Source organism: Dendropsophus ebraccatus, unplaced genomic scaffold, assembly GCF_027789765.1.
Source record: "Dendropsophus ebraccatus isolate aDenEbr1 unplaced genomic scaffold, aDenEbr1.pat pat_scaffold_2062_ctg1, whole genome shotgun sequence".
NCBI lineage: Eukaryota > Metazoa > Chordata > Amphibia > Anura > Hylidae > Dendropsophus > Dendropsophus ebraccatus.
The window spans coordinates 1-20,964 of NW_027209502.1; the positions used below are offsets into that span (position 1 = coordinate 1).

General features: G+C 45.8%; 1 protein-coding gene across 1 annotated transcript; it reads right to left on the reverse strand.

Annotated features, from left to right (window-relative positions):
* Positions 1-1,659: 1,659 nt before the first annotated feature.
* Positions 1,660-20,193, reverse strand: LOC138775789 (tetratricopeptide repeat protein 7B-like). The gene is made up of 5 exons (XM_069956034.1): positions 20,029-20,193; positions 16,888-17,018; positions 12,618-12,739; positions 1,828-1,905; positions 1,660-1,741 (listed from the first exon to the last, which is right to left on the reverse strand). Exons 1-4 carry the CDS (start codon positions 20,186-20,188, stop codon positions 1,866-1,868), a joined length of 453 nt encoding a protein of 150 aa, XP_069812135.1. The 5' UTR covers positions 20,189-20,193; the 3' UTR covers positions 1,660-1,741; positions 1,828-1,865.
* Positions 20,194-20,964: the final 771 nt, after the last annotated feature.

Below are 20,964 nucleotides of genomic sequence, written 5' to 3' on the forward strand. Positions count from 1 at the left end.
AGGGCTATACCATTCCAGCAGCGTATACAGGGCTATAACCTTTCAGCAGCGTAACAGGACTATACCATTCCAGCAGCGTATACAGGGCTATACCATTCCAGCAGCGTATACAGGGCTTATACCATTCCAGCAGCGTATACAGGGCTATACCATTCCAGCAGCGTATACAGGGCTATACCATTCAGCAGCTTAACAGGACTATACCATTCCAGCAGCGTATACAGGGCTATACCATTCCAGCAGCGTATACAGGGCTATACCATTCCAGCAGCGTATACAGGGCTATACCATTCCAGTAGCTTAACAGGACTATACCATTCCAGCAGCGTATACAGGGCTATACCATTCCAGCAGCGTATACAGGGCTATACCATTCCAGCAGCGTATACAGGGCTATACCATTCCAGCAGCGTATACAGGGCTATACCATTCCAGCAGCGTATATGGAAAATGTTGCTTTAGTAAAAGAAACGTAAGCTGTGACTGGTTGCTATGGGCAATAAAAACTGAGCTGTGACTGGTTGCTATGGGCAATAAAAACTGAGCTGTGACTGGTTGCTAGGGGCAACAAGGGTAATTTTACTATAAGACAGCACCATTATCTCCCCCTGTGCGTAACCTTCCTCATTAAGCAGAAGGGGAGAGGATGTGGTCACTGACCCCACTAGTCACATCTAGCCTAATACACACAGCGAACCCCCAGCAGTCACCAATCCCTACAATAGTAACATACCGTCACCTCTCTTCCCAGTCAGTCCCCTAACGCCACAGTCAGTCCGCCCCCTCTCGTCTCCCAGGCAGTCAGTCCGCCCCTCTCGTCTCCCAGGCAGTCAGTCCGCCCCCTCTCGTCTCCCAGGCAGTCAGTCCGCCCCCTCTCGTCTCCCAGCAGTCAGTCCGCCCCCTCTCGTCTCCCAGGCAGTCAGTCCGCCCCCTCTCGTCTCCCAGGCAGTCAGTCCGCCCCCTCTCGTCTCCCAGGCAGTCAGTCCGCCCCCTCTCGTCTCCCAGGCAGTCAGTCCGCCCCCTCTCGTCTCCCAGGCAGTCAGTCCGCCCCCCTCTCGTCTCCCAGGCAGTCAGTCCGCCCCCTCTCGTCTCCCAGGCAGTCAGTCCGCCCCCTCTCGTCTCCCAGGCAGTCAGTCCGCCCCCTCTCGTCTCCCAGGCAGTCAGTACCGCCCCCTCTCGTCTCCCAGGCAGTCAGTCCGCCCCCTCTCGTCTCCCAGGCAGTCAGTCCGCCCCCTCTCGTCTCCCAGGCAGTCAGTCCGCCCCCTCTCGTCTCCCAGGCAGTCAGTCCGCCCCCTCTCGTCTCCCAGGCAGTCAGTCCGCCCCCTCTCGTCTCCCAGGCAGTCAGTCCGCCCCCTCTCGTCTCCCAGGCAGTCAGTTCCCCTCTCGTCCGTATAGCCCTCAGGTCAGTCTCTGGGGTATCGGGGGCTCTTACCATGGACTCGCTGATCAGCAGAGCAGCAGCGCCTCTTCTGTGTTTTCTTGAGGACAGAAAATGCTATAAAACAAACAAATGTGAACCCGATGCAAAACAACGAGAACCCACCGACCACCGAGTGCAGGGTAACACTCACTTCTCCCCGGAGTAGACCGTGGCCGCCGGCTTAATGCATAGCTTTTTGTGTTGAATCCTTGTCGGAGCGGGTCATCCAGGGCGACTGGTTGGGGGGTCCTCCAGCGGGTTCCAGTAACTTTGCTCGCACATTCCCCGGAGCAGGATCTCCGCCAGCTGCCGGGCAATCGTCTGACAGACAAAAGGTGTATCAAGGGAAGTCGCGTCGGCCATTTTCCTGGGTATGACTGGTTTAAATACTGAAGCGCTGCACTCACCATCCGCAGGTTCTGCGTGGTCCGGGTCTCCACTGCCCTCAGGATCTCCCGGAATCGCCCACTCCTCGGGTCAAGTTCCTGGATGAAGAGGGGACCACCATCAGCTCTGGCTGCACAATGTTTACTATGACCTGTAGCTGATTAGACTGTCAGTTCTGCAGGGACCTTGTTCTATTCACTGCATGTTGCACCCTTCCCACAATGCACCTGAAAGGGACACCTATCAATATACAAGTCCCTTACAGGGTTATTCCCATCTAACCAATATACTTGTAGGTGACGTCAACTTAAATGGTTTTTTTCAAATAAAATCATTTAAACAAACTGCTCTTTCCCTTCCAGCTCATTGTCTAGGTCACTGACCACGCACTCTGCTCTAAAAGCAGTGATCTGACTGGTGTATATATAGATAGAGTGTACAGATTTATAATTATATACAGTATAATATACACACTAAAGTCGTACATCTACGCTATATCTATATATCCACCAGTCAGACCACTGCTTTTAGAGCAGAGTGGTGGCTGGTAACCTAGACAACAAGCTGCCAACAATGAAAGGAAAAGAAGCTTAACAGGAGTTTACTAAAATATTTATCTGGATGAGTCCTTCCAGGTATAAACTAAGTTAGCTGAGATGAGAATATCCCTTTAAGAAGAATTAAAGCATGCCGGATCATCAGATGGCGGACCATCAGATGTGTGACTACTGTGTACTTTATACAGCGCGGTACATGTCTGTGTTCCTTCACTATAGACACCAAGGGAGTGAGTGCGTCCCCAGAGGCGGTGCGGTAATGTATCTCACGATCCGCTATTGATTTTAATTCTCCGCTGCCTCCCGCGTGTCGTCTATGAAGCGCTGAGGCCGTTCCCTACATTTACAGCTAATTTATGTTTCTGACATTTACTTGGCAGCGAATTAACCCCCGAGAAACCTGAAAGCAGAGGAGGCGGCGTGGCTGAGACGGGCGACAGAGGGCGGATCTCTGCCGGGCACGAAGAGTTAACAGAATCTCGTGCCCGAAGGCGACGCTGATGAAGTAATAAGGTGAAATCCATCAGGAGCAGAAAGAGTGCGCGGTGCCAAGTCCCTGCAGGCGGATCTGACGCCTAACAAGCCGGCCATCTTATTACTGACGCCTAAATACCGAACCACCGTGATAGTCACCGCAGACGCGACAATTGTATTTACTCTCCAGATGGGGGATCAGACGGGGCAGTGATATGGCGGGGAATCTACAATGGGATCAGACGGGGCAGTGATATGGCAGGGAATCTGCAATGGGATCTGGGACGGGGCAGTGATATGGCGGGGAATCTACAATGGGATCAGACGGGGCAGTGATATGGCGGGGAATCTACAATGGGATCAGACAGGCAGTGATATGGCGGGGAATCTGCAATGGGATCAGACAGGCAGTGATATGGCGGGGAATCTGCAATGGGATCTGGGACGGGGCAGTGATATGGCGGGGAATCTGCAATGGGATCAGACAGGGCAGTGATATGGCGGGGAATCTGCAATTGGATCAGACGGGGCAGTGACATGGCGGGGAATCTACAATGGGATCAGACAGGGCAGTGATATGGCGGGGAATCTACAATGGGACCAGACAGGGCAGTGATATGGCGGGGAATCTGCAATGGGATCAGACGGGGCAGTGATATGGCGGGAATCTACAATGGGATCAGACGGGGCAGTGATATGGCGGGGAATCTGCAATGGGATCAGACGGGGCAGTGATATGGCGGGGAATCTGCAATGGGATCAGACAGGGCAGTGATATGGCGGGGAATCTGCAATTGGATCAGACGGGGCAGTGATATGGCGGGGAATCTGCAATGGGATCAGACGGGGCAGTGATATGGCGGGGAATCTACAATGGGATCAGACGGGGCAGTGACATGGCGGGGAATCTACAATGGGATCAGACAGGGCAGTGACATGGCGGGGAATCTACAATGGGATCAGACGGGGCGGTGACATGGCGGGGAATCTACAATGGGATCAGACGGGGCAGTGATATGGCGGGGAATCTACAATGGGATCAGACGGGGCAGTGATATGGCGGGGAATCTGCAATGGGATCTGGGACGGGGCAGTGATATGGCGGGGAATCTACAATAGGATCAGACAGGGCAGTGATATGGCGGGGAATCTGCAATTGGATCAGACAGGGCAGTGATATGGCAGGGAATCTACAATGGGATCAGACGGGGCAGTGATATGGGGGGGAATCTACAATGGGATCAGACAGGGCAGTGATATGGCGGGGAATCTGCAATTGGATCAGACAGGGCAGTGATATGGCGGGGAATCTACAATGGGATCAGACAGGGCAGTGATATGGCGGGGAATCTACAATGGGATCAGACGGGGCAGTGATATGGCGGGGAATCTACAATGGGATCAGACGGGGCAGTGATATGGCGGGGAATCTACAATGGAATCAGACGGGGCAGTGATATGGCGGGGAATCTACAATGGGATCAGACGGGGCAGTGATATGGCGGGGAATCTACAATGGGATCAGACAGGGCAGTGATATGGCGGGGAATCTACAATGGGATCAGACAGGGCAGTGATATGGCGGGGAATCTGCAATGGGATCAGACGGGGCAGTGATATGGCGGGGAATCTACAATGGGATCAGACGGGGCAGTGATATGGCGGGGAATCTGCAATGGGATCAGACGGGCCAGTGATATGGCGGGGAATCTGCAATGGGATCAGACGGGGAAGTGATATGGTGGGGAATCTACAATGGGATCAGACGGGGAAGTGATATGGTGGGGAATCTACAATGGGATCAGACGGGGCAGTGATATGGCAGGGAATCTGCAATGGGATCTGGGATGGGGCAGTGATATGGTGGGGAATCTACAATAGGATCTGGGATGGGGCAGTGATATGGCGGGGAATCTGCAATTGGATCAGACAGGGCAGTGATATGGCGGGGAATCTACAATGGGATCAGACGGGGCAGTGATATGGCGGGGAATCTACAATGGGATCAGACGGGGCAGTGATATGGCGGGGAATCTACAATGGGATCAGACAGGGCAGTGATATGGCGGGGAATCTGCAATGGGATCAGACGGGGCAGTGATATGGCGGGGAATCTGCAATGGGATCAGACAGGCCAGTGATATGGCGGGGAATCTGCAATGGGATCAGACGGGGCAGTGAATATGGTGGGGAATCTGCAATGGGATCTGGGATGGGGGCAGTGATATGGTGGGGAAATCTACAATGGGATCAGACGGGGAAGTGATATAGTGGGGAATCTACAATGGGATCAGACGGGGCAGTGATATGGCAGGGAATCTGCAATGGGATCTGGATGGGGCAGTTGATATGGCGGGGAATCTACAATGGGATCTGGGGATGGGGGACCATGATGGTAAGATGCTTCACAATCTTTCCATCTCAGTGAAGGGAACCAGAGCCGAGCTGTGGCGGCTAGTACAGTACTAGGCAGCATAATGGGGGGAAGAAGGGTTACTGATGCTCTGGGAGAACAGAAAGGAAGACACAGCAAGCAGCACAGCATATACAGAGAGGGGGAGCAGCACTGAGGGACATAACAGCAGCACCTGCACTTAGTATTCACACCAGAACAGCTGCCCTGAGCTTTATGGAGAGAAATTTACCTTTGAGGAGCAGAGTGGATCATCTTCAGCAGGCAGACTGGTTCACAGATACCAGTCTCCTCTCCCTCTCTCTCCTGCACATAGCACATGCTTAGCCCTACCCCGCTTCCTGTAACTTGTTCCTGATTCACCAGGTAGCAGAGACAGATTTACCCTACCAACAAGCAGTAGACAGAAGGTTGCAGAGAAGTGAGATACCTAGTGGCCAAGACTATAGAGCTTTTTTTTCTGGGGTTTGGAGTAAAATTTTGGTGAATACAATTTACAAATCTGTTAGAAATCACTTACACTATCACACCCCAAACTCCAATCATCCCTTACCTTCTGTGCCAAGGGGACTCCACAACCCCTGTACCCCATAAAGCAGTGTGCTCCAGCCTATGGCTTTCCAGCTGCTGGAGCCACAGGTCGGGGGTCACTGTCCTAGAAGGCATTTGCCATTATTACAGGATGTATTACTGTTGCCTACATATCACATCCTGATGCCGTTTAAAGGTTGCAATGTGCTGCAGGAAAACAAAGCACAAACAGAAGGTGCAATATAGTCAATTTCAAAGAAAGAAAGAGCAGTAGAGACACCCAAAAAGGGTAAACTGTACACTCACCTACTAGGGTTGTGCAATTAGGCACAACGCTAGTTAACACATGAAGTGCATCACCGCAGCACACTGGAGGGACCACAACAAACGTTGAGTAGAAGTAACCAAAGGGTAGTTCACTGCCAGAACCCGGCAGATAACAAATTGTCCTCTCACAAACGGGCGCAGGTGATCAGCAGCGGCAATCTGTAACTATACCGTATTCGTTAGGAATCCGATGTTTGCCATAAATGCGCGCATCCACTTGCAAACGAAATTTGGTATGTATTGTACTCTTATGATTTGTTACATTTTACAACTTCTATAATTTGTCCGCAATGGATTTATGAGTTTTGGATGTGTGCATACCGACCGGAAGCGCTCTCTTTTTTCCTTGACTTGCTGCTGTATAAGGTTACACTTACTATACGTTTGTTAGAGCTTGAGAAAGGCCCTCTTAGATTAGAGGGCAGAAACGCGTTGCCACCAATAAACTATTTTACGTATTTCATGGTTTACTACGGACGGCATTTGTTTATGCAACAGCGGATTCCTAACGGATACGGTATAGTTATAGATTGCCGCTGCTGATCACCTGCGCCCGTTTGTGAGAGGACAATTTGCTATCTGCCGGGTCCTGGCAGTGAACTACCCTTTGGTTAATGTGCTGCAGGAACATATCCTCCATATGACTATTGCAACATGAACGGCTTGGGAACCTGCCTGCGGTGCCATCATGGTCGTGTACCTTAAAACCTCAAAACAAAGGCAGAAGCTTCTACTCCAAGTAAGCTACAGGGTGGAGCATTATACTGCTATATTAGAGACCGGCACGAGGACCCAGACCAGAACTTGGCTGTAACTCTCAGCAGCCAGAACATTCCCCAACCTCTTTCCTCTGTGGCTGCTGTGGGCACTGCCCCTTCCTCTATGTGATTCCTGATATATGTGAACCTCTCATTAGATCAGCAACGCTCTTCGTCTAAAACACTCTGTGCTGCTGGGAACTTCTTCCACTATTCACTTCGCACAGGATCAGTTTATTCCTCTCCTGAAATACTCTGTGCTGCTAAGATTACATCCAAGTTGCTGATGTCATTTTCCAATATTGGACCTGCAGGCGGGTTAATGAAAACTGCAAAAAACAATCAAAAAGTCAGGAATCATGGCCTTGGCCCTGCGCTGGGGTGCAGTGCCGCCATCATCCACCACATCACCGCACTCCGTGTGATCTCCGGCTCAGCCAAATAATCACTTCACAGGTCGATTTAATAGGATTGAGACCTGGAATGAACTTGTAATCCGCAGCGACTGACCGGGTCAGTTATAAAACCACATGACCTGCATGATCTGACCCCCGGCAGAGATTATACTGACCCATACTAAACCGGAGCAAAAAGTGGAGAATACGGGAGCAGTCCTGCCCAGATACAGTGTAAGCGGCACAGACATCACTGCAACACACACAGACAATATGCCATATACTGCAATGTCACAACCAGCCTGTAGGGGCTGTCAGCAGTCAGTCAGCAGCAGGCGGAGGTCACCGAGGACTCACTGCTGCCCCCAACCTACCAATCACTGGTCACTAATCAGAAATTATACCAATAATCCGACTTATGTCAGGTCAAAGTTTAAGCCTGTGTTTCACAACCCCGACCTCAGACCACCCGGGTGCCACATCATTACACAAGAGAGCAACGCTCCATACAGGGAAGCCCATATTATATATATATATATATATATATATATATATATATATATATATATATATATATATATAGATAGATAGGAGCAGTATTATAGTAGTTATATCCCTGTATATAGGAGCAGTATTATAGTAGTATATTCCTGTATATAGGGAGCAGTATTATAGTAGTTATATTCCTGTATATAGGGAGCAGTATTATAGTAGTTATATTCCTGTATATAGGGAGCAGTATTATAGTAGTTATATTCCTGTATATAGGAGCAGTATTATAGTAGTTATATTCCTGTATATAGGGAGCAGTATTATAGTAGTTATATTCCTGTATATAGGAGCAGTATTATAGTAGTATATTCCTGTATATAGGAGCAGTATTATAGTAGTTATATCCCTGTATATAGGAGGAGCAGTATTATAGTAGTTATATTCTTGTTATTAGGAGCAGTATTATAGTAGTTATATTCTTGTATATAGGAGCAGTATTATAGTAGTATATTCCTGTATATAGGGAGCAGTATTATAGTAGTTATATCCCTGTATATGGGAGGAGCAGTATTATAGTAGTTATATTCTTGTATATAGGAGCAGTATTATAGTAGTTATATTCTTGTATATAGGAGCAGTATTATAGTGGTATATCCCTGTATATAGGGAGCAGTATTATAGTAGTTATATTCCCTGTATATAGGAGCAGTATTATAGTAGTTATATCCCTGTATATAGGAGCAGTATTATAGTAGTATATTCCTGTATATAGGAGCAGTATTATAGTAGTTATATTCCTGTATATAGGAGCAATATTATAGTAGTTATATCCTTGTATATAGGGTGCAGTATTATAGTAGTTATATCCCTGTATATAGCAGCAGTATTATAGTAGTTATATTCTGTATATAGGGGCAGTATTATAGTAGTTATATTCCTGTATATAGGGGGCAGTATTATAGTAGTTATATTCCTGTATATAGGAGCAGTATTATAGTAGTTATATTCCTGTATATAGGAGCAGTAGTATAGTAGTATATTCCTGTATATAGGGGGCAGTATTATAGTAGTTATATTCCTGTATATAGGAGCAGTATTATAGTTGTTATATTCCTGTATATAGGGTCAGTATTATAGTAGTTATATTCCTGTATATAGGGGCAGTATTATAGTAGTTATATCCCTGTATATAGGGGGCAGTATTATAGTAGTTATATTCCTGTATATAGGAGCAGAATTATAGTAGTTATATTCCTGTATATAGGGGGCAGTATTATAGTAGTATATTCCTGTATATAGGAGCAGTATTATAGTAGTTATATTCCTGTATATAGGAGCAGTATTATAGTAGTTATATTCCTGTATATAGGGAGCAGTATTATAGTAGTTATATCCCTGTATATAGGAGCAGTATTATAGTAGTATATTCCTGTATATAGGAGCAGTATTATAGTAGTTATATTCCTGTATATAGGGAGCAGTATTATAGTAGTTATATCCCTGTATATAGGAGCAGTATTATAGTAGTTATATCCCTGTATATAGGAGCAGTATTATAGTAGTAAATTCCTGTATATAGGAGCAGTATTATAGTAGTATATTCCTGTATATAGGAGCAGTATTATAGTAGTTATATCCCTGTATATAGGGAGCAGTATTATAGTAGTATATTCCTGTATATAGGAGCAGTATTATAGTAGTTATATTCCTGTATATAGGAGCAGTATTATAGTAGTTATATTCTTGTATATAGGAGCAGTATTATATTAGTTATATTCCTGTATATATGAGCAGTATTATAGTAGTTATATCCCTGTATATAGTAGCAGTATTATAGTAGTTATATCCCTGTATATAGGAGCAGTATTATAGTAGTATATTCCTGTATATAGGAGCAGTATTATAGTAGTATATTCCTGTATATAGGAGCAGTATTATAGTAGTTATATCCCTGTATATAGGGAGCAGTATTATAGTAGTATATTCCTGTATATAGGAGCAGTATTATAGTAGTTATATTCCTGTATATAGGAGCAGTATTATAGTGTTATATTCCTGTATATAGGAGCAGTATTATAGTAGTTATATTCCTGTATATAGGAGCAGTATTATAGTAGTTATATTCTTGTATATAGGAGCAGTTTTATAGTAGGTATATCCCTTTATATAGGGGGTAGTATTATAGTAGTTATATTCCTGTATATAGGAGCAGTATTATAGTAGTTATATCCCTGTATATAGGAGCAGTATTATAGTAGTATATTCCTGTATATAGGAGCAGTATTATAGTAGTATATTCCTGTATATAGGAGCAGTATTATAGTAGTATATTCCTGTATATAGGAGCAGTATTATAGTAGTTATATCCCTGTATATAGGGAGCAGTATTATAGTAGTATATTCCTGTATATAGGAGCAGTATTATAGTAGTTATATTCCTGTATATAGGAGCAGTATTATAGTAGTTATATCCCTGTATATAGGAGCAGTATTATAGTAGTTATATTCCTGTATATAGGAGCAGTATTATAGTAGTTATATCCCTGTATATAGGAGCAGTATTATAGTAGTTATATCCCTGTATATAGGGAGCAGTATTATAGTAGTATATTCCTGTATATAGGAGCAGTATTATAGTAGTTATATCCCTGTATATAGGAGCAGTATTATAGTAGTTATATTCCTGTATATAGGAGCAGTATTATAGTAGTTATATTCTTGTATATAGGAGCAGTATTATAGTAGTTATATTCCTGTATATATGAGCAGTATTATAGTAGTTATATCCCTGTATATAGGAGCAGTATTATAGTAGTTATATCCCTGTATATAGGAGCAGTATTATAGTAGTATATTCCTGTATATAGGAGCAGTATTATAGTAGTATATTCCTGTATATAGGAGCAGTATTATAGTAGTTATATCCCTGTATATAGGGAGCAGTATTATAGTAGTATATTCCTGTATATAGGAGCAGTATTATAGTAGTTATATTCCTGTATATAGGAGCAGTATTATAGTGTTATATTCCTGTATATAGGAGCAGTATTATAGTAGTTATATTCCTGTATATAGGAGCAGTATTATAGTAGTTATATTCTTGTATATAGGAGCAGTATTATAGTGGTTATATTCTAGTATATAGGAGCAGTATTGTACAAATGAAGCAGTATCATGCTGAAGCTCTGAGTAGTTGTCACCTCCCCTCCCCCACTCTTCATTACGGAGCATGAGGAGACAACAAGTAAAGTATCTAATCTGAGTGACTATAAATCTGCGTTAATACGATGGGTTTTCAGTATAAATATTCAGGATATTAGTGAAGTCTATGTGACTGATGACACTAACAGTAAAGTACCAGGAGGTCATAATGATAATGGTTTCCGACAATTCCGGATGATAACATGGAGTTTGCTGATGGCTTCCGGAAAAGAAGGATCATTTATCTCGGCCTCTGCTGCAGCCTCCTCCTCCTCCTCCTCCATGACACCATTACGGGGTCAGTCCCTGCATTAAACCACCCTAAGCTGACAATGGAGGAAGCCACTGTCAGCCTCTGATGCATAACAGCCCAGCTTGTGGCTTTCTAGGTAACGCCCTGCATGCTGGGAGCTGTAGTTCTGCACCAGCTGGAGAGCCGCATGTTGGGGAGCATAGGAGTGCTGCCATATGTTCTGCACAGATAGGGGGTGCTGTGCATCATGGGAGATCTAACCTGACTGCATGTAACATAGCGTGCCGCACTGTCAGCTCTGCACACCCGAGGGACCGGCCTAGTATCCCGCTGGTCTAGTGATGGCGCTTTCGGGTTGCCATAGTAGCATCAACAGACCACCATCTGTGCATGGACTTCCTGTCATGTGACTTCCAGTGTGGTAGAATTGGGGGTCACATGACAGGAAGTCTAGGCACAGATGAGTTGCAGGTGCAGATGCTACCATGGCAACCCATATCTAATGCAGCACAGAGGAATCAGGAGGCGCTCCAGCATCACAGCACACACATCATCATACACACAGAGGGGAATCACAAGCCTCAATTTCAAAACTTGGAGCGATCCAATGACCGGGGGCAGAGATACAGCGGCCGTCTCTGCTGAGGTGGAAGATGGTCAGAACTACAGCTCCCAGCACGTCCAGGTATGCTGGGGGTTGTAGTGTTGCACCAGCAGGAGAGCCTGGGGTTAAAGGTTACTGCTTTAATATAATATCTTAAAACTAATTTTCTGCACCCCTTTCCCGTAACACAATGAGGGAATAAACCGCCACATAAAGCTCTATCCTCCTCCTGTCACACCCAGAGCTGCACTCTATATTCCTTCCTGACCTCACCTGTTACTGCTGACCCCTGCTGGTTCAGGGTCTGCACAGCACAGGCTCGGCTGCATTGCATTGTTAAAGATGGAGTGTACGGACTGCTGATAAACACTCCCGACTGATGAGCATTATGGGGATACCTCCTCAGGGCAGACACTGAATCAGCAGGAGGTGCAGGGTGCATGGTGGACAAGTCCTCTCCAAGGTTTGAAGTTGTGTAAAATGAATACAGACAAAAATTCTCTATTCATTTTCATTATTCCTGGGGAAGTAACTATGAAGCGGGAAACGTCATTGAGTCCTGAATCCTACGGGAACAGGGGGGGTTAATGCGCCTCACATACACAAGTCTAAGGGGCCTCTAGAGGAGTGACACGTAATGGCGGTATACGTACTGTTCATCCTCGTGTAAGTTTATCCTGCAGCAAAATGTTATAAACAAATAGATAAAAAGATCCACAAAAAACCCAAAGAAAAATAAGTGCCCCCCCACTCCCCGTAGCCACACAAGATATCGGAGATGTAACGGCCCGCCGCCGACGCTCACCCGTTCTTGAAGTAGAGGACATGCGCTCGCTGCAGCCCGGTCTCCAGGAAGAAGCTCATCTCCTGGTCCGGTGCGGCCGGTCCTGGCTTCGGACTCCGGTTCTGAATATTGGCCATTTGTGCCTAAAAAAGAGAAAATAAAAAAATCACAACTATTACGACTGATATCAGCCGCTCCTCTTATAACGCTCCAGTACTGATATAACCTCCTATTACATCCTATGTGACTGATATCAGCCGCTCCTCTTATAACGCTCCAGTACTGATATAACCTCCTATTACATCCTATGTGACTGATATCAGCCGCTCCTCTTATAACGCTCCAGCACTGATATAACCTCCTATTACATCATATGTGACTGATATCAGCCGTTCCTCTTATAACGCTCCAGTACTGATATATCCTCCTATCACATATGTGACTGATATCAGCCGCTCCTCTTATAACGCTCCAGCACTGACATAACCTCCTATTACATCATATGTGACTGATATCAGCCGCTCCTCTTATAACGCTCCAGTACTAATATAACCTATAGACATTACATCATATGTGACTGATATCAGCCGCTCCTCTTATAACGCTCCAGTACTGATATATCCTCCTATCACATATGTGACTGATATCAGCCGTTCCTCTTATAACGCTCCAGTACTGATATATCCTCCTATCACATATGTGACTGATATCAGCCGTTCCTCTTATAACGCTCCAGTACTGATATATCCTCCTATCACATATGTGACTGATATCAGCCGCTCCTCTTATAACGCTCCAGTACTGATATAACCTCCTATTACATCCTATGTGACTGATATCAGCCGCTCCTCTTATAACGCTCCAGTACTGATATAACCTCCTATTACATCCTATGTGACTGATATCAGCCGCTCCTCTTATAACGCTCCAGTACTGATATAACCTCCTATTACCTCCTATGTGACTGATATCAGCCGCTCCTCTTATAACGCTCCAGTACTGATATAACCTACAGACCAGGGCTGTGGAGTTGGAGTCAGAAAAAAATGTACCAGCTTTAAAAGAACAATTTAAAATTGAGTTTTGATATGAATTTTATGAAGTTTTGCTCATCAATATATATTGTGAGCAACATTCTAATAGGCCATTTATCAAGCAGCAGGAGTCAGAGTCGTTCCTGATGAAATTCAGGAGTCGGAGCTGTGGCTTACCGACTCCACAGCCCTGATCCAGACATTACATCCGATCTGAACTGCTATCAGCCGCTCCTCTTATAACGCTCCAGTACTGATATACCAGGGCTGTGGAGTAGGTAAGCCGCAGCTCCGACTCCAACTCTTTAATTTTATCAGGACCGACTCCCGACTGACTCCTGCTCCTTGATAAATGGCCGGTCATATACCAGGGGAGTTATCTATCACACCGGCTCAGCAGCTTCTCCCTAATGTCCTACATGATCCTGGGGCGACTTCTGAGGGAATATATACTGTATATACAGCAGCTTCTCCTGTGTGTGCAGTGGGTGCAGCCAGTCTCCAGCCTCCATGTCCTGAACTACTCACAACTAGACTAGATGGAGCAGGTGGCTTTTCCTGCTGACATCTTCTATGTTTCTAACTAAATATTCTCCATACACACAGAAACACTAACACTGCCAGATCCCTGTAATATAGAGGTCAGACATACTGATATACAGGGGGTCACACATAGTGATATAGAGGGGTCACACATAGTGATATAGAGAGAGGGGTCACACATAGTGATAGAGAGGGCTCACACATAGTGATATAGAGAGGGCTCACACATAGTGATATAGAGAGAGGGGTCACACAGTGATATAGAGAGGGGTCACACATAGTGATATACAGAGGGGTCACACATAGTGATATACAGAGGGGTCACACAGTGATATAGAGAGGGGACACACAGTGATATAGAGAGGGGTCACACATAGTGATATAGAGAGGGTCACACAGTGATATAGAGAGGGGTCACACATAGTGATATAGAGAGGGGTCACACATAGTGATATAGAGAGGGGTCACACAGTGATATAGAGGGGTCACACATAGTGATATAGAGGGGTCACACATAGTGATATAGAGAGAGGTCACACAGAGTGATATAGAGAGAGGTCACACAGAGTGATATAGAGAGAGGGGTCACACAGAGTGATATAGAGAGGGGTCACACATAGTGATATAGAGAGAGGTCACACATAGTGATATAGAAGGTCACTGTGGGGGCACGCAATAGCACGCGCACACACACAGACTGCTGCAGCCATAGCATACACACACACACACACACACACACAGCCTGCTGCAGCCATAGCGCGCGCACACACACACACACACACAGCCTGCAGCAGCCATAGCACACATACACATATATACACACACACACACACACACAGCTGCAGCCATAGAACACTGAAGAAAAACACACAATCTTCTCCCAGAGAGAAAACACCACAGGACAGAGGTTCCTGCTACACTACTTATGTCTCCTCCTCCTCTATATTACACAGGATATCTCCATATTACACTGTTGCTCATATACAGTCATCCAGCATCCAGGAAGAGACCAGCACAGATCTCCCCCACACAATGGACTCTTCCAGCTCAGAAACAAACTGCCAAATAGTGACCCACAACTTTTTCATGACCCCCTATGTAATAGGCCCAGTGTCCTATTACTGATATATTCCCCGACCACCCTTATCTAATAGCGCCAGTGTCCTATTACTGATATAATCCCCGACCACCCTTATGTATAGGGTCAGTGTCCTATTACTGATATATTCCCCGACCACCCTTAGAAATAGGACACTGGTCCTATTACTGATATATTCCCCGACCACCCTTATCTAATAGGGCCAGTGTCCTATTACTGATATATTCCCCGACCACCCTTATCTAATAGGGCCAGTGTCCTATTACTGATATATTCCCCGACCACCCTTATGTAATAGGGCCAGTGTCCTATTACTGATGTATTCTCCGACCACCCTTATGTAATAGGGCCAGTGTCCTATTACTGATATATTCCCCGACCACCCTTATGTAATAGGGCCAGTATCCTATTACTGATATATTCCCCGACCACCCTTATGTAATAGGGCCAGTGTCCTATTACTGATATATTCCCGACACACCCTTATGTAATAGCCCAGTGTCTTATACTGATATGCTCCCTGACCACCCTTATCTAATAGTGCCAGTGTCCTATTAATGATATATTCCCCGACCACCCTTATCTAATAGGAACAGTGTCCTATTACTGATATATTCCCCGACCACCCTTATGTAATAGGGCCAGTGTCCTATTACTGATATATTCCCCGACCACCCTTATGTAATAGGGCCAGTGTCCTATTACTGATATATTACCCGACCACCCTTATGTAATAGGGCCAGTGTCCTATTAGAATGTTGCTCATAATATATATTCATGAGCAAAACTTGTAAAATTCCTATCAAAATTCAATTCTACATTTTTTATAGATTTTTTTAAAGCTCCAACTCCAGCCAAAACTAGCTCCGACTCCACAGCCCTGGATGTAACCTCCTATTACATCCTATGTGACCGATATCAGCGGCTCATCTTATAACGCTCCAGCACTGATATAACCTCCTATTATATCATATGTGACCGATATCAGCGGCTCCTCTTATAACACTCCAGTACTGATATATCCTCCCTATTACATCATATGTGACTGATATCAGCCGCTCCTCTTATAACGCTCCAGTACTGATATATCCTCCTATTATATCCTATGTGACTGATATCAGCCGCTCCCCTTATAACGCTCCAGTACTGATATATCCTCCTATTATATCCTATGTGACTGATATCAGCCGCTCCTCTTATAACGCTCCAGCACTGATATAACCTCCTATTACATATGTGACTGATATCAGCCGCTCCTCTTATAACGCTCCAGCACTGATATAACCTCCTATTACATCATATGTGACTGATATCAGCGGCTCCTCTTATAACCTCCTATTACATATGTGACGATATCAACCGCTCCTCTTATAACGCTCCAGTACTGATATAACCTCCTATTACATATGTGACTGATATCAGCCGCTCCTCTTATAACGCTCCAGTACTGATATAACCTCCTATTACATCATATGTGACTGATATCAGCCGCTCTTCTTATAACGCTCCAGTACTGATATAACCTCCAGACATTACATCATATGTGACTGATATCAGCCGCTCCCCTTATAACGCTCCAGTACTGATATAACTGATACTTGTCCCCGGCACTCACCCGCTCCACCTCCTGCAGGTACAGTAAGGCGATGTCTCCGGCTTTCTCGTAGCAGGTGATGATCTCTTGGTCCCGGTCCACATGGAGACTGTTGGTGGAGGACGAGGTCGGCAGCTTTTCTAGACAAAGACCTAGAGAACAAAGAGCAGATCAGGGGGGTCAGGGCGGACATTTTGTCTTCTATGGGGATATCCTGTACAATGTGAGGGGCCGATCCAGCCTTCTCATACGCATATCCCTCCTGACCTAATACTTCTTACAGCTGAGGGTTTGTTACAACTGTTCCCAATCTGTATCTACACTGTAACAAACCATCAGGGCGGGAGGGGGATGTATGCCGCCCCCGCTGTTTAGTATGATAAATGATATTACTATACAGTGACAGCAAGCAGAGTTCCTGACCCCAACCTCACCATCCACTATACAGAGCTGCAGCCAAGGAAATTGCTGCGATGACTGGATGAGCGGGTGCGGGGTGCGATGTGAGGGATTACAGCTCGTACCCCCAGCACCAGCGACTGGCTGCTACATCAGTGCGGTAACCGGAGCCGCACCACCACCAGAATCATCTGCTAATACACCAGGATTAGTCAGGGTTATGTAGCAGAGCTCACTGTGCGCCAGATACAAGGAAGCAGTGCTGCAGCTCCCTCAGCCTATATAACGTGCTGCAATACCAGAAAAGCTGGGTGACAACCCCCACTATAGGGCTGATCTGGGGGGAGACAGACCCCGGATTCTCATGGTCGGTGGGATACAGGTTCTGATTATAGGAGATATATACAGCTGGCACATGCTGATCCCCGCTGTACACTGCTGATCTCCGTTATATGATCAGTAATGTGCACAGCAGACTGATCCACTGATCACCAGCTCCACCGCCGCCACTTTGTGGTGATGACTCGGCGGCACTAATGACATAACCGTATTAATGGCGGCTTCACGAGAAACTGTCACTTTGTCGCGGAGGCCGAGGGCTGAATGCAATCTGATCCATAGACCAGCTGGGACTGCGAACTAGAGTGAGGACACAGCGCCCCCTGCTGCCCGCACTGCGGAAACACACAGACACTACCATGCAGCAGAAGAGAAAAAGGAGAACGAGACCGAGACCACCCGAAACCGATATAAGAGAAGTATACAGGGACAGGTATACAGGGACAGGTATACAATCCAGTGATGTCACCGCTGATCTCTAGTGATGGATAGGCTGTATTCTCAGTGATGTCACTGATCTCTAGTGATGGATAGGCTGTATTCTCAGTGATGTCACCGCTGATCTCTAGTGATGGATAGGCTGTATTCTCAGTGATGTCACCGCTGATCTCTAGTGATGGATAGCCTGTATTCTCAGTGATGTCACTGATCTCTAGTGATGGATAGGCTATATTCTCAGTGATGTCACTGATCTCTAGTGATGGATAGGCTGTATTCTCAGTGATGTCACTGATCTCTAGTGATGGATAGGCTGTATTCTCAGTGATGTCGCTGATCTCTAGTGATGGATAGGCTATATTCTCAGTGATGTCACCGCTGATCTCTAGTGATGGATAGGCTGTATTCTCAGTGATGTCACCTCTGATCTCTAGTGATGGATAGGCTGTATTCTCAGTGATGTCACCGCTGATCTCTAGTGATGGATAGGCTGTATTCTCAGTGATGTCACCGCTGATCTCTAGTGATGGATAGGCTGTATTCTCAGTGATGCTCACTGATCTCTAGTGATGGATAGGCTGTATTCTCAGTGATGTCACTGATCTCTAGTGATGGATAGGCTGTATTCTCAGTGATGTCACTGATCTCTAGTGATGGATAGGCTGTATTCTCAGTGATGTCACTGTTCTCTAGTGATGGATAGGCTGTATTCTCAGTGATGTCACCGCTGATCTCTAGTGATGGATAGGCTGTATTCTCAGTCATGTCACTGCTGATCTCTAGTGATGGATAGGCTGTATTCTCAGAGATGTCACCGCTGATCTCTGGTGATGGATAGGCTGTATTCTCAGTGATGTCACCGCTGATCTCTGGTGATGGATAGGCTGTATTCTCAGTGATGTCACCGCTGATCTCTAGTGATGGATAGGCTGTATTCTCAGTGATGTCACTGATCTCTAGTGATGGATAGGCTGTATTCTCAGTGATGTCACTGATCTCTAGTGATGGATAGGCTGTATTCTCATGATGTCACTGATCTCTAGTGATGGATAGGCTGTATCTCAGTGATGTCACCGCTGATCTCTAGTGATGGATAGGCTGTATTCTCAGTGATGTCACCGCTGATCTCTAGTGATGGATAGGCTGTATTCTCAGTGATGTCACCGCTGATCTCTAGTGATGGATAGGCTGTATTCTCAGTGATGTCACCGCTGATCTCTAGTGATGGATAGGCTGTATTCTCAGTGATGTCACCGCTGATCTCTAGTGATGGATAGGCTGTATTCTCAGAGATGTCACCGCTGATCTCTGGTGATGGATAGGCTGTATTCTCAGTGATGTCACCGCTGATCTCTGGTGATGGATAGGCTGTATTCTCAGTGATGTCACCGCTGATCTCTAGTGATGTATAGGCTGTATTCTCAGTGATGTCACCGCTGATCTCTGGTGATGGATAGGCTGTATTCTCAGTGATTATTATGGCTTTTCCTCTGTGATCCTGGATACATGTGCAGCTGGTGGAAGGGACTGTATATTCCCTGATCATCTTGCTTACCTCCTAGGACTCAGATCATTTACCACCACATTACACTTGGAGGATGGATAGTGGGGGTCAGGCTGCTCTCGGCTTACTGAATGCCAGAGAGCTGCGTACTAAAATCAGATCCCTGCGGCCTGGGGGGTTACAGGGACGCGGTCTCACACACAGTCAGACATGACACATTCCCATCACACAGCTAAACTCTATCCCTCCGGCTGGGAACCTATCGAAGATGATGGGAGTTTCCTCATTGCTTTTCTGCTCCATCTCCTGATTCTCTATAGGAAAATGCTGACTTTCTGGATTCCAGGATGCCGCATTAAAGCAATTCCCTGTGTGTATAATGTCTGACTGGTGGGGTCTATAACTGCAGACTAGAATGAAGGAATCACTGGGCCAGACCCCACTGGGAGGAAGACCCTGGGAAAGCAATGCTATCCTCCTACCTTTGGTTGCGTAGGCTTCAGCGATCATCCGCAACTTATACGGGGGGGACGCCACCAGCTGAATCTCATCCAATCCCACCTGAGAGTAAATAGCCAGAGCTTCTCTATAGTCGCCTTCTAGGTAGTCCAGCTTGGCCATTATCATGTTGGCTTCTTGCATCAGGTCTGACTGTAAAGAGAAGGAAACAATAAGATCACGTAGGTTCACGGCCTGCGGATGAGGTATACTGAGCAACATGTTATAGGGTACAGACAGAATTCATCTATGTAACCTGCAGTGTATTCCAGAGCTGCACTCACTATTCTGCTGGTGGGGTCACTGTGTACATACATTACTGATCCTGTACTGATCCTGAGTTACATCCTGTATTATACCCCAGAGCTGCACTCACTATTCTGCTGGTGGGGTCACTGTGTACATACATTACTGATCCTGTATTATACCCCAGAGAAGCACTCACTATTCTGCTGGTGGGGTCACTGTGTACATATTTTACATTACTGATCCTGAGTTATACTGTATTATACCCCAGAGCTGCACTCACTATTCTGCTGGTGGGGTCACTGTGTAATACATTACTGATCCTGAGTTACATCCTGTATTAACCCAGAGCTCACCACATTCTGCTGGTGGGGTCAATGTGTACATACATTAACATACTGATCCTGAGTTACATCTGTATTATACTCCAGAGCTGCACCCACTATTCTGCTGGTGGGGTCATCTGGACATATTTTACATTACTGATCCTGAGTTATACGGTATTATACCCAGAGCTGCACCTCACTATTCTGCTGGTGGGGTTCACTGTGTACATACATTACTGATCCTGTACTGATCCTGAGTTCCATCCTGTATTATACCTCAGAGCTGCACTCACTACTCTGCGAGCTGCTGCCAGACAACACCTTATTATCCATATATCAGTGGAGTGC

Excerpts from the sequence above, each read along its gene's own strand:
- LOC138775789 (XM_069956034.1), bottom strand. The coding sequence starts at position 20,188 with ATGCAAGAAGCCAACATGATAATGGCCAAGCTGGACTACCTAGAAGGC. Across the intron at positions 12,740-16,887 it reads ACCTGCAGGAGGTGGAGCGG|GCACAAATGGCCAATATTCA; the intron begins GTGAGTGCCGGG and ends TCTCTTTTTTAG. Across the intron at positions 1,906-12,617 it reads GTCCTCTACTTCAAGAACGG|GAACTTGACCCGAGGAGTGG; the intron begins GTGAGCGTCGGC and ends CTCTTCATCCAG.